The sequence below is a fragment of the Anser brachyrhynchus genome, assembly GCF_964034855.1.
Source record: "Anser brachyrhynchus genome assembly, chromosome: 5".
Lineage (NCBI taxonomy): Eukaryota > Metazoa > Chordata > Aves > Anseriformes > Anatidae > Anser > Anser brachyrhynchus.
In genome coordinates, this window is record NC_137699.1 from 63,161,901 (window position 1) to 63,176,091 (window position 14,191).

Here is a 14,191-nt window from a genome sequence, read left to right on the forward strand (position 1 = left end):
GGGTGCGGAGGCAGGCAGTGCTGTGCACAGACACAGCATGTGCACTGATGAAGCTGCTGCTATCTGCAGCGAGCCCAAGGCCATGCTGATAAACCCGTGCTGGGGTGTAAGGAAATGGAGCCCAGAGCTGCTGGGCTGAGGTTTTCGCCTCCTCCCCAGCTCAGCACCACCTGGATGGGTCGCAGGTGGGGAGAGGAGCCTGAGAACCCGTGGGAATGCTGCACAGGCACCTCCTGCCTGGCCAGAGGCAGCTTTAGGGAGTTACCGGTGACTTTTGTGGGGGGAGCAGGCAGAGGTCCCCATGTCCCGCGCTGGCACGACCACCGCAGCCCCTCAGCTGGGCAGGGCGGGCTGCAGGATGCCCCCCTGGGGCTGGCCTGGCTGGGCCATGCCACCAGCAAAACTCAGCCGGGCCTCTGGCAACGCAGAAACTTGGTCTTTTTTTTTTTTTATTTCAACATCGTAGTGCTTGGTTACAGTTTAGTGAAGGACAAATAGGTACATTCATTGGCCACAGCTTCCTGTTGCAGCCAGCAGCTGCCTGACTGCAAAGCCAACACACTGTTAAACCAGACCGAAGAGAGAAAGAAAGAAAGAAAAAAAAAAAGTTTAATGAAAGGCAACTACGCATTAAAAAAGTCATTGTACTTCTCAGCTATAAATTACTTCGGTAAAACACAAGCCCGGCCCCACGGGGAGCAGTCAGAGCTTTGAAATTAACGGCCACCCATACAAACGAGGAAAACCAAAACACTTTTTTGCCAGTCACTCACGAGTACATCAGCAAGGCGACTCACTGCCCCGACCTGCGCTCCTAACGCCAGGAAGATCATGGTGGTGGTGTGTGCTTCAGTGCAATACGAACAATGAGCCTGTAGCCCTTTAATTTTTATTTCTTTCTTTTTTTTTGTTTTTTTTTTTTGCACTACGCTCCCTTCCCTCCAAAGAAAAAAAAACTTAAAGTGCTCCTAGTGCTTTGGAATTTAAGCAAGAACAGGGGCCGCTAGCGTCGTTTGCTGTCTTTGGTGACTTATGGGAGAAGGAAGAAGGGCAACACGCGGCGGCTGGGGCCTTCCTTAGCTCCGCCATAAGTTGAGCAGCCACGGATGGAGCTCTCTGGTTCAAGTACCACAGCAAGAGGGCTGTGCCGCGGCTCCTAATCCCAAAGCCCTCCCCAAAAACCAGCTGAGGTTGCTCCTTTCCTGGGCCAGCACGAGTGGAGCAGGTCAGCACGGAGGCCCCCCCCCCAGGCTGGCGCAGGGACCATGCCAAGGGGCCGGGTGTGCTCGGGGTGACAAGCGGCAGCAAGCTGGGTGCAAGCGAGGGGGGTGACACAGGGTGACAGGGGGTGACAGGGGGGTGACCAGGCCGCACCAGCGAGGGCAGGGCCTGCGAGGAGAGGCCAGGGCTGCCCCCGCTGCTTGGGGCTTCTCGCACAGGCTGCTGCATGGGGCCCTGCCAGCACCCAGCTCCATGCTGGTGTCCCACAGCCCCAGCCAGGCCGCGCCGCGCGGCTCCATGCGTGCAAGGCCTTGGCCCTGTAAGGGTCTCCCAGAGGCGGGTGTGTTTGAGCAACAGGGGCAGCTCTGGGCAGCTCCAGTTCACGTTTTCACGAGGGGGTCAGAGCAGCTGCCAGCCCCAGACCAGCGCTTCCATCCGAACACGTGTCCAGAGCCACTTTGCTCATCCCACACGTGGCTCAGGGACATGCCGGGACTCACATCCAGTCCGAAACACGGAGCCTCGCCTCCCGGAGCCCAACAGAGCTGCAAGCCGGGCCAAAGCTGGCTATTCTAGGCCGAGGGAAGGACAGAGCGGGGCTGAGAGCAGCCTCCTCCCAGCCTGACCCAGCACACCAAGGCCCTGCGGCCACAGCCTGCTCCACGGCACCCCAGGGCAGAGCCAGGAGAGGAGAGGAAGGAGCCCAGGGACCAGATTGCTGCAGCTTCTGCCCCTCCCTGCACAACAGCAGGCCTCCTGCACCTCCCTGGGGGCTCTGCTGGTTCACGTTTGCTCAGGTTAGAAGCCTCGGTTCTCTGCTAAATGCCAGTGAGTAGAGAGGGGGCAGAGGAACCCCACGAGGGGGGAAGAGGTGGAGCAGCCCTGGTTTCACACGCACACTCCAGGCCTGCACATCCTTTTGCTGAGCCAACTCCAGCCCCCAGCTCCCCCAGAACCTCATCCCCTCCCTCTCACCAGCAGCTCCAGCCCAAAGCCAGCCTTCTTCCTCCACCACAAGCCAGGGGTCGGTCACGACGCGGCCACCTCACCACCAGAAGGAGCACTCGATCCCACCGTCACAGGCCTTCGCTGTGGGTGCGCTTCGAGCCCGCAACCCTAGAGTAGGGCGGAGCAGCAAGCGGGTGCAGGCAGGGCCAGCAGTCGGAGCGAGACCACGCTCAGCAGCCCCCGCAGGGGCCACGCTTCGACACCCGCTGCCCCGGGCCCTGCCCGTAACACTGTTAGCTGAGCTCCACGCTCCCACGTGAGTCAGGATGCAGAGTACTTCACAGAATACATCTTTGCAGGAAGACGGCGCCTCTCCCAGCTACGGATGTGCAATTAAAAGAGTAACTAGAACAGTCTCAGGCCAGGCGCGGTCTGAGCGAGATCCGTTCCTTTCCAAGTGTGCAGATAAAAGTGCAAATATGCATTTGATGTTTCTTTTTCTAGTGAGGAAGCTCTGGTGCATTTAGCTGCCAACATCTTGAGGACCAGACCAAGAAAAAAAAAAGCTTCCAGAGGGTTCAGCTTCGCTTTGCTACATGGTACCTTAAAGTCACAGTTCTCTTCTCGCTTACTGCCCGCAGCCGCAGGCTCAGTCCCGCTCACGGCTGCGGCAGGTAGTGGAATGTTTGTGTCAATGAGTTAGATGCTTCAGGGGAAGGGGGAGAGGGAAAAACAAAAACCAGGTTACGATCCTATACATGAATGCCACTTCTGGGAGGAAAAGGGGCCCCGCAGCCTCCTCAGTTCTGCGGCGCGGGGTACGAGCTCTGGTGGGCGTTCGCCTCCGAGCCGCCGGCAGCGAAGAGCAAGGGGGCACTGTCTGCAGCAGCCCCGCCGAGCTGGGGACCCACCGCGTAGCTGTCGTTCCCGGCCAGGGACCCATAGCAGCCAGAGCACTGAGGGGTGGCCGAGCTGGAGGAGAGAGCAAAAAAAAGACAGACAGGGACTCAGAGATTGATAATTTTGAGTGTTGCCTCCACTGCTAAGCAGCCCAGGGAGGAGTTCTGCCCCCAGCACCGACCATGGTGCGCGTCTGCAGGGGGAGGTTAGGACAAGCAGATCTCCGAGGAACCTGGCTTTGAGGAAGTGGGTGCAAAGAAAGGAGCACCAGGCCCTACAGAACTGGTCAAGGAGAGACAGAATTTCTCAGGTCCTCACAAAAAAATAAGTGGCCAGGAGGACCTCAGAGCCCCAGGCAGCGAGGCCAGGTTTCCCTTTAGTTTTGCTGGGGATACCAGAGCATCCTCCCCCGTCCCGGGTGTTCCTGCAGAGCTTTGTCCCACAGGCCACATCTCTCCCAGGGCTTCACCACCTCACTTTCCAGTAGCAAAAACTCCTCTGGAGGTAATTTAGGAGCCCCTCTCCCCCAGCTGAGGGGAGATCAGCCTTCCTGGATGAGGCCTCCTGTCTGCAACCACTGCACATTTCTACCTGCAAGCAGCGCGATACCCACTTCTAATCCCTTCTACCTGATAAAAACAGCTCTGAGCTGCAGAAAGGAACAAAGCCAAGCTCAGTCAGAAGGCTCTGCCCCATTCACCTTGCCCAAGCTGCCACTTATGCCAGGATTTTTCTTAAGAGTAGCATCCAGGAGCCCTGCTGCTTGCACACCAGACAGCAGCTGTCCCCACGTGCCCAGCACAACGCTTACCCTCCTTCTCTGGCCCCAAGCCGCGACAAGTCGTCATCGCTGTCGTAGCGCCTCGGATTGTCGAAGAAGTAGGCTCTGGAGCTGTAACTATGACTGTTGACCATTCCTGCTGGAGTCTGCGAAAGGAAAAAAAGGCCAGGAGTGAGATTTCTGACGGCCTTCCCAGAGGTCTGCCCCCACACGCCGGGCACCAGGGGCTCCTCCCCCAGACAGGAGGCGTTCAAGCCACAGCAGCTTGCCCCAACCTACCAAGTTCTGGCTCAGCCTCTGCGCCCGGAAGAACAGCACCACGAAGGTGGTTGGCACCAGCTCCCAGAGAAAGAGGACCACTCCGAACACGACGTATTCTTCGCTGCTCGCTTCCGCGTGCGCCTGCGGACAGAAGTCAGAGGTCTCTCGATTCCTAGCCATCAGAGCTACACAGCTCCCAGAGCTGGGCACAACTCAGGATAACTGCAAATGCGGTGAGATCCTGCTGAAGGCAGGAGTCCCTAACCCAAAAGCTGTGACCCTTACTCAACCGCTGCCATCTCAAGGGAGAGAGAGTTCTCTGCAGGGTGCTCCAGGGCACTGCTAGCTCCCCCAGCGACTCTCCCCTGCACAGCCATGCCTTATTAAACATCGCTCTTCTGCTCTGCTCGACTTGTTCCTCCTCTCCCCCGAAAGAAGAGTTAGGCTGAAATTGATGAGGGCAACAGAATCCCTCCTGAACTAGGGAGATTGAGGAAGATTCAGGCTTGCCCTAGTGGAGAGGACAAGCAGGGCTTCTGAACGCAGAAATCCAGCTTCTCTGGAGATTCGGAGAAACAGACCCCCCCCAGGTAACACCCTTCTCCTCTACACGCCCCCCATGGGAGCCCTTTCACTTTGCTCCTAGCTCTGGACCCAGCGGGTAACAGACAAACTTACCTTATCAGAAAGGTTGTCCCAGCCATAATTAAACGGACCAGGAACGCTGTCTGGAGATATGGCCACAGCTACCAGGTTATAGCAAGCCCTTGAGGAATACAGAAGAGCAACCACAGATCCCACAAGAATAGCTTGGCAGACAGACGTTCCCTGGAACAGGAAGGAAAAGCGGTTTTAACGCAGACCTTCCTACAGAGCTTGGATTTCACCCCCATTTAAATACACGAGAAGCTGCGCAGGCAAGAATGACCTAGAACATTCGTACGCTGTTGCTAAAATATTCAGAGCTGGTTAAGAGCTTCCTCGTGTGATGAGTTCACGGGAGTAGCAGAGCCATGCGGCCTCGGAGCAGGAAAGGCTCAAGGCACAGGAACATCCTCAGGATTTTATCGATAGGCAGGGACCTGCTGAGTTGTTTGTCAGCTCCAAACCGGTGGTCCAGAGGTGGCCTCCCACCCGCTGCCTTCCTCCGGAAGACCAGCCAACAGCCGCTACGAAAATCTGGCTGCTTTTGCATTCTGAGCAGGCCCGGACTGCAGCAGGAGCGCCCACCTGGCTCGCTCTGCGGCAGCTCAGTGCCCCTCACGCTGAATATAACCTTCGTCTGGAAAAGCAGCCAGGATATTTGGGCTGAAAGTGTTTTTACAGACAAGTTCCTTGATGAAGAACTTAATGAGTTAATTAATGCCCAGAGCCAGTTAGAGCTGGATACCTGGCCTGAGCAAGGATTTGGGCAGGTTGTCAGCTTAGTTACGGCTGCAGCCACAGCTCCTGGATGCTGGGCAGTGGACTGCAGGCGCTTTGAGGGGTCCTGCAGATGACCTAAGGAGAAAAGAGACGCCTCCGGCCAACGCAAGGCGGTTCTCTTCATCTAGATCTCTGCAGCATTGCCTGCTGCAAGAAGGCTTGTCACCTCGCTCCTGTTCCTGAGGAGGAAAGCATCCAACAGCCTTCACAAGCCCCACGCCCCGGTTAGCCTCCTTCCGGAGGAAGGCACGGCAGTGCTTTAACCCCCCAGGTTCACCTGACTGAGGACACACCGGGAAGAAGGTCTCTCAGGAGTCCTCCTGACACCTGGAAGGAGGCTCAGAGCACGTGAGGTGAGACGCTGCACCGCTGGGAAGGCAGCGATTCAAAAATACCTGAGCCAGGCAGCTGACCTGCCTGCTCCCTGATCCTACAGTTCTCCCTGCGGATGCTTCCAGGCCGATCGAGAGACTGCCGCCTGCCCTTCGCGCCAGGCTAGGTGAAATCACTGCCTTTGACAGGAGCAAGGGCTTTTCAGAGGAAGAGGGGCGCAGCTCTCAGGTGCACGCTTAAATGCGGCCTGCTGCCCCACTCGGGTGAGGCTGCTGGTGGTTCACCCGCTTCACCTGCTGGAGAAGAGTTAGACATGTTCAGAACATCACCTGTCCCCTCCCACCTCGGGACAGGGCCTACAGAAGCTTCTCCTCCCATCCAAGATGCTCACCTCAACCAGGACAGGTGAGCACTGCCTCCGGCTTAAACAAGCCAGGCAGCTAACGCTGGACTGCTCGCAGATCCCCTCTGCAGAGCTGCGTTACGCACGTCAGAGCTATTCTGGAGACTTTACAGACTTCACTGGGCTTAGCGGCAATATACTGCAGAAGCTACATCTCTTACTTCTTAGTCTCTTACCCTCTTACCATCTCTTACCCTCTCTTCCAAATGTAAAATTCCAAAATTAAACTAAAAATTCAGTTCCAAAGTTAAACCTCTACAACTGAAAAGCATAAGCAGCTCCTAAGCCTCCTGTTGTGCCAGGAAAACCGCGGATGTGTTCCCCCAAAGCATGCAGGACACATCATCCCCGTCGCAGGAGCACGCACTTCTGGAGAGAGGAGTCCAAGAGCTGCCACCTTCACACAGGAAGGAATATTTGAAGGAATATTTGAGAGTAGCTCGGCTGCCACCAGGCCGGCATCGCTTTAAGCACTGCATCTCTACGCATACCCAGCTGAGAACCCAGCCGACGGTCGCAGCCCCAGCGCGGTTCACGAGGCATTTACCCACCTTGGACTCGAGGTAGACGTTGGCTGAAGACATCTTTCCCAGTTTGCACATGCAGCAAGCCAGTGAGATTGCACAGAGGATGAAGAGGCTGTCGTTGACCAGGGCACGGGCGAGGACTGTCCACCTCAGCTGCTCCTGCGGGACCTCCCCGTGGATCAGCATTGCACAAGTCAGGTTCACAACGAGGAAGAGGAGGCTGGTAAGTACGGAGCCCAGGTACAAGAGGACCCTGGAGAGGAAAAACAGAGGTAAGTCAAACGGTTCTGGAGTCATACATCACAATCCTCCAGCCTCATCAGCAGGGAGGGCCTCCCAGCAAGCAGAACACGAGGCACGCTGCGAAATTTGGGCATTCCAGGAAGTTTCAGCGGTTGTACTGACGGCCCAAGACTGCAGAGCATTTGTCTGAGCTGCTCTCCTACGGCACGAGCTGTGTAAGTGGTCACGAGTTACAAGACTCGCCTTCCGACAGGCGGGCTCTTATCCTGCAGATTTGAAGCGTTGCTCGAGCTCTGCGTTAACTTCGGCCTGTACGTTCTGAGTCAGCACAGCCACTGCGGCTTCTTTGCTGAAAGCCACTGGGGCCTGCGTTTTCCACCGTGGGTTGCCCTGGAAATCAGCCAGGCAGCACCTGGGCTGCCCAAAGGTGTGCCCACAACGGTGTGCCACCTTTTGCTCAAGCTCTCACACATCTCTCTTGGAGGTGGGACAGCTCAAAAGGACCTTGAGAGCTCCTCTGGCTTCCTATCAGCACCTGTACTGGGGTGCTGATGGCACTCGGAGGCACGCAGCACACGTTTCAGCTTCCTTGGTACCCTCAGAGCTCCCATTCCTGCTCCAAGGAGCAACTCTGACCCTCTGTCAGAGCACAGCTAGGTACGGCATTAGCTCTGTTCAGTTTTTGGGGTCTTTATTCACCTTTATTCAGTCTTAATTCACTTTATTAAGCTTTAATTCACCTTAAGCAGCCTCTGAAGGTTACGTTAGAGAAGCACCACTTACTTGTACTTGTTGAATTCAGCTGCACATTTCACTTTGAATATGACCTAGGGGGGAAAAAAATTGCACAGCGTTACTGAACATGACCCGCAGTTCTCCTTTAAGCTTCGTAAAGACGGATACAACAGGAGAGCCAGCATCCAGCCGGGTATCTTGAAGGACTACGTCACCTACTAGCACGAAGTCTTGCTCTGCACCCACTCACAGAAGAGATTGGTGCGGCGTTTCCTGCAGGAGCCAGGCCCGAATGCAGGTGTCTGATGGGCAAGGACATTAAGCATCCCCTAGGTGTGGTGTTAAAGACCTTGCCACGTAAGGACTCAGAGGAATATTTTATATATTTTAGGAGCTCAGTCACGCTCGATTTCCCTGTTAGAGAAGGCCTCCTCAGCAAGAGGAACCTTCAGGAAGGCAAATAACTGATCTAAACGCGCCCGGTGGCACCGGATTACGGACCTGCAGGCTGTAAGAAAGGCGCAGAGTTCTCGGTTCCTCCACCCTTCAGGTGTCTGTAGGCCACACACACCTGAGAAGTAACTCAGAGGGAGGAAGAGGTGGAAGGCCCAGCTGCCCGAGGGGTGGCACACCCAACGGGCGAGCGTGTTAGTCCGCAGATCACCGTCACCTAGCTCACTCAGAGCACCATGCACTCTGCCCAAAAGGGAATCCGCGCTGCCATCGTTCCCCGGGGACCAGCAGGCTGGAGCTGCGGGTTGCACAGGACCAGCTGCTGCTTCAACGCAACGGCTCGCGGGCCTCTCAACAACCCGCAGGGCACCGAGCCCAGCCCTGCAACCTCAGTTTGAGGTTGAATCAGCCGAAGGAGAGCTCACACGCAGGCAGCCCCACAACAGGCAAGTTTCCACGTCCTTTTGGGTTGGAGAGGGGCTCCTGCCAAATCCTACGGGGCAGGACTGCGGGATAAGGAAGCGGGGACAGATTGGGAAGGGAGGCACGCTCCCAAGTCACAGGTCAGACGAGCACCGAAGCCCTGCTGCAGCGGGACAGGCGACGCGGAGCTCGCTTGTCACAGGCCAGCTCAGCACAGCCGCGGCAGGAGCTGGTTGTTGGGCTGCGAAAAAAGCACAGGTGCTGCTGCAGCCCCTGCGGGAAGGACGCCGGAGCTGAGGGTCACATTCAGCCCCGGAGCTCGTGGCCTGAGGACAGGGATCCTGAAGGAACTTGGGAAGACGGAGCCGGCCGGGCAGATCCAGCGGATGCGCACTCGTGGGGTCAGCACAAATCCGATCGCTGCACGCAGGTTTGGTTCCACTTCTTCTGCAAGGAATCCTCCTGCACGGAGCCCTCCCTGCCACCTTCCCGGCTGCAGCTGCAGAGGAGGCTCACCCACCCGTCTCTCACAAGGCACCCCTGCTCCGCTGTTCCTCCCGCTGGGATTTCAGCGCCGCGAAGCTTCAGAAGTCAGGCTCCTGCCAGCGGGGTTTCCAGCAACGCCTCAGGATTTGAGGGTTGGCTGTTCCACTATTGTAGTCTTCAGCATCTGAAATCCTTCCTGCAGGAACCGGACAGCTTCAAACCCTGTGCCAAGCACTCCAAGCAGTCCCTGAAGCCCTCTACCCTTTTCTCCTGGCCTGCACCAGGCAGAAGCACGAGATAATCCACACTTTTCTTAGCCCCCAGCTCTTCAGTCCCGGACCTTCAGGCAGGGAGCGGACGCCACCTGGTTTAGCGTTTTCACGGTTATTAAGGCACGGCTCATCCGGTGACATAGCTCCCCGCTTCCCCACGGGGCTGGCTCAGGAGGCGGTACAGCACCGCTCACCTCTGCGCTCCCATCCTCAAGGCAACGCTGCAGGGCGCTCAGCGCCCGAGGAGAGCTGGCGGAGAGGGCTCGGCGTGAGGGAGACGGCTCAGGAGCTGCCCCGTTCTTCGCAGGAGCAGGAAATCCAGGCCCCTGCCCTCCAGAAGTGCATCACACCCTGCAGCAGCCCCCACACAGTGAGGGGTTACTTCAGCCCAGCTGGGCGGCCAGCAAAGAAGCCCGCAGTTGCCTGCCGAAACCAGCAAACGGAGGTCTCCGCTAGCCCAAGAGCAGCAGGGCTGAGGACAGGCACTCCTCAGCCAGCCTCGTGTAACAGTTCGAGCCTCAGGCATCTTCTGGGGGACGCGTCCCGTCAGCATCTCACGTCGGCTGCAGGTCTGGGAGGAAAGCAAAACTGAGAAGAGCTACAGAGCCGGGGGCCCCGTACGGCCGGAGGCTTTCCTTCCTGAGCAGACGTTTCACAGCAGCGAGCTCCTTCCTCACGCCACCGAGGCCACAAAGCGAACTCGCGGCGGTTACGCGCCCGAAGCGTCAAAATCTTATCCTTGGGAGGAGCGACGGAGATGTCCCAGCCGCTAGGAGCTGGCGGGTGGAAGACCCTGCATCCCACGAGCAGCCCTAATGACCAGCGTCGGCACCCGCGCGAGCGGGGACCGCGGCCTTAACACCGCCCTGCAGCCGCATCGCAGTGCATCTGCCTGCAGCGGAGCCGGCAGGGGCAGAAACCTGCCGCTTCCTGATGGAATCGGTCTCCCGAGCGGCACCGGGGGTCACCTCCCAGCTGCTGCCGCGGCCGCCTGCTCACCCTGAGTGCAGGGACGGGGCGTTTTGAGGCTGTCACCCCTCAGCAGCTGCCCCCCCTCAGGCAGGAGCCACGTACCCGGGGTCTGCGGGATGAGGGGAGGGACGGGTGGGGGCTCCCCCAGTTTTCCCTCCGGGAAGGCAGCACCCTCGGGCGCAGGGCAGCGAGGACGAACGGCTCCCAGGCTGGAAGCTCTCCCCACGCACGTCCGCTCCAGCACAATTCGAGCGAGCCAGGATGAAAGAGGCTGATGTCACCCCGCCCGACGGAGCGCCCCGAGAAACCCAGACAGGTTAAGGGTTACGGAGCAGCCCCGAGCAGGAGCCCTCGCTCACCGCTGCCGACTCCCAGGCTGGACAGGGATGCCAAGGAGGGCTTGGAAAGGGTCGGGATGAGGTTGTTGGGGCTGCGTTTACAGGTACCGTCTCCTGACGGCGAGTCAGGGGAAGCAGAAGCTGGCAGGCTCTTGGGAAAGGCGGTGTTACTCGAGCAGACGCCTGGCTGGCAGCTGAGGAGCTCTTCCAAGCAGGGCTGGGGCGTCCCGGGCATCCTTCTGCCTGCTCAGGGCAGGACTGGGAAGGGAGCCGAGGAATTCCGATCGACCCTGATCTCCAGGTTTCCTGCAGGGAAGCTCACTGTGACAATCCGAAGCGGAGAGAGACTCTTCCGAGCAAGAGGCGCTACGCCTCCCGATGCTCCAGGTGGAAACGAGCCTGCAACAAAAGGAACTTGAACAGGACAGCCTCACCCCGCAGACAGGAGGAGCGCGAGGCAGCTCCATCAGTTTGAATTTCGGTCCTGGAACAGCGCAAACTCACACGAGCTCTCCAGGGGTGTTTGTTGTTTCCCGAGGCTCTTCCCCCAGCCGGCACCGTGTCATCCCCAGCTCGTACGCGGCCCGAGGAGCTCCACAAATCAAGCGAGATCAGCGCAAACAACACAGCACAGGCCGCGTTCTCCCTCCCTGCTTAAGACAGATGCCATTTCTCCAGCATCTCCACAAAGGCGGCACTGTGTGCAGAGACAATCAGCCGTGCCTTCGGCACAAAAGCAGCCTCAGCTTTTATCTGAGGGCATTTCAGACAAGGACAGCAGCCCCAGGGCAGGGACAGCCCAGCGCTCCTCTACAGGTCACTGCCGGCTGGCCTGCGAGAGCTGGGAACCGCCAGGCCCTCTGAGCGCCTTCAGCTTGAAGTCACTTCAGTAGATCTCTAGATCCTGAGCCTCTTCAGCCAGAGGGCTGTGGTTCCACAGCAGCTTCCCACTTTACCCTAGCTAGTGACAGTGCCTGCTTGCTCCTCCTGTGCTTTAAGACGAGCACTGAACGCATCCAAGCTGGCATCAGCTGGCAGAAAGGTGCCATGTGTCGGTAGCTAAGAGGATGGGTTAGTTCTTTCAGCCTGCTCTCCAAGCAAAGGAAGCCAAATATCCCGACTCGGCACCGTTTCTTTTGTTAAAACGGAAGCCAGAAGAGCACCAAAGGCCCACCTAGGTGGATTTTCTCCGAAGCCCAGCTCTAGCTTTCACCACCGTGAGATCACTCCAACACCACAACGTGCTGGATGCCCATGCTGGCCCGGGGCAGCCAAGCGCCAGGCCCTGCTCTGCAGCTAAGCACGCACACCCATTTCAACAAGTCACTTCATCCTTTCCCACTCTGGATTCTGAGCTCTTATTTCCTCAGACAGGATTTCCCTTGGCTCTAGGTCTTCAAGGAGAAAGAAGCAGGGCATACCCAGCCGGAGTCCACCGCAAAACAGACATCACAGGAGGAAGGGAGCCTGCCTGAACGTACTTTGCTTTTCTTTAAGGGAGCCTTTTAACGAGCCTGCGAGGAGGTAAATCTGCTGACAAGTCCAGTAGCCTCGAGGGAAATGAAATCCAGCCAGTTTGGGGCAATAGAGCTCGGGATCCCCTGCTGAGCTTGCCTTCCAAGGGACAAACAAACACCTACCAGCTGGAGCAATCGGTAGGTCAGCTCCCTTCAACATGAAGATGGATTATAGACATTATATCATACACATTACGCAGCATTTGTTATTCTGCCGGCACTTGACGGGCAACGTATCCAACACCAGCAGATTACGCCAGCTTCCAGGTGCTTGTGTCAGGCAGGGAAGCACCCACACAGCTGAACAACCCCACTGCCCCGAGCCTCGGGGGTATCACGTGAGCGCAGACGTCCTAGGGAAAATGAAATCCTAATTCCCACCGGTGACACATCGGAGCGGTTTCGCTGCGTGGTAGCGATTCCTTTGTGAGGCTGGCGAAGAGCTGAGAGCTGCAGAGCGCAGGGTCTGAACAACAACAACGGAGCTGGAAGGAAAAGTGCTGCCTGTTTATGAAACAAGTCCCCAAACCGGGAGGCGAAGGGCTGCTGGTGAGAAACTGGAGCAGAAGCAAAACGTTCAGAGGGGGAAGGGGAGGGAGCGAAGGCTTTGGAGGGTAAATAAAACCAAGTGTGAAGGACTAGGGGAAGGAGGATAAGACACAAAAACGAGCGATGGGAGAAGCCAGGAAAGGAGGAACACGGATCGGCAACAAAAACAAGCGGCTCAGCGCCGTCCCGGCGGCGATCGTCGTGCCGGGAAGGGGCCCGGCTCTGCAGCCCAGGCTGTTACGGGGGAGGCAGGGGGGTCTGGGGGGGGGGTTTTGTGTGGCACCGAGGGGCACGAAAAGGAGCGGGGCTGCTGGCGGCGAGGAGACGGAGGGAGCGCAGCAACAATAGCAGAAGAGGCTCCGGCTGGTGACGTAATGCTTGGCGGCCCTCCAGGCCCCTGCTGCTGCCACTTTCTGGGCCCTTTGCAGGAGGGAAATCAATGAGAAATAAAGAAAAAAAGATAGCAACAACAAAAAAAAGCCTCGTAAAGGACCCGCGGCGCTGCCACCCCCACGGAGGGAGGCGATGGGGGGAGACCCCCGTGGGGAGCGGGGGGCACCCTGTGTGTGTGCGCGCCTCAGGGGGCTGCCCCGAGCCCCCTCCCCACTTCACGGCTCAGGGCACGACCCCAAAATCCCCATTTCCCCCCCCCAAATCCCCATTCCCCCCAAAAAAATCCCTATATTCCCCACAGCTCACTCTGAGGGGGGGTTTTACAACCCCGGCGCGCTGCTGGGCACCTCTCCCCCCCTCAAAGCCCCCCCAAACCCCCCTAAGCCCCCCTCAAAACCCTCCCAAACCCCCCTCGGGACCTAAAAATAACGGGCGATTAAAAAATCACCTCAGCGAAGTAGAGCGTGAGGAGGCAGAGGCTGCAGAAGAGCAGGCAGCCGGGCAGGCAGTAGAGCAGCCAGTGGGCGAAGGGCTGCTGGAGGCGGAGGGCCCGGGGGGAGCCCTGCAGGCAGAAGGAGAAGAGCGTGGTCCTGAGGGCGGCCCAGAGGAGGCCGAGGAAGAGGCAGAGGGTGCGGTAGCTCAGCCGCCGCTGCCGGTAGTAGAGCAGCAGCCAGAGCTGCAGGTAAGCGAAGAGGAAGAGGGCGGCGCACAGCGCCGTGTGGACGGCCGTCAGCCCCAGCTCCACGCCGGACGGCACGGCCGGGGCCGGCCCCTCAGCGGGGGCCGCCGGGGGGTTCATAGGGAGCGGGGTGGGGGGGGGGGAGGCGGCACCGAGCCCGCGGCCGCCGCTCCTCAGCCCCGCACGGGCACCGCCGCCATGAGACGCCGGACAAGAGGCGCCCGCCCTCCCTCCCGCCCCGCCGCCAACCAAGCGCGGCCGGGGGACGAGCGGGTCCTGAGCGCCGGTATTTGAGGGGCTCGCCGCCGGCGGAGCGCGCTCCCCATTGGCTC

At 58.5% G+C, this 14,191-nt stretch overlaps 1 protein-coding gene across 1 annotated transcript; it reads right to left on the reverse strand.

The window, feature by feature from the left end:
- Nucleotides 1-432: 432 nt before the first annotated feature.
- On the reverse strand, nucleotides 433-14,113 carry GPR137C (G protein-coupled receptor 137C). Its single transcript, XM_080594119.1, has 7 exons — nucleotides 13,629-14,113; nucleotides 7,826-7,869; nucleotides 6,824-7,052; nucleotides 4,790-4,939; nucleotides 4,130-4,252; nucleotides 3,881-3,996; nucleotides 433-3,141 (listed from the first exon to the last, which is right to left on the reverse strand). The coding sequence occupies exons 1-7, from the start codon at nucleotides 13,977-13,979 to the stop codon at nucleotides 2,970-2,972; spliced, it is 1,185 nt and encodes a 394-aa protein (XP_080450245.1). The 5' UTR covers nucleotides 13,980-14,113; the 3' UTR covers nucleotides 433-2,969.
- Nucleotides 14,114-14,191: the final 78 nt, after the last annotated feature.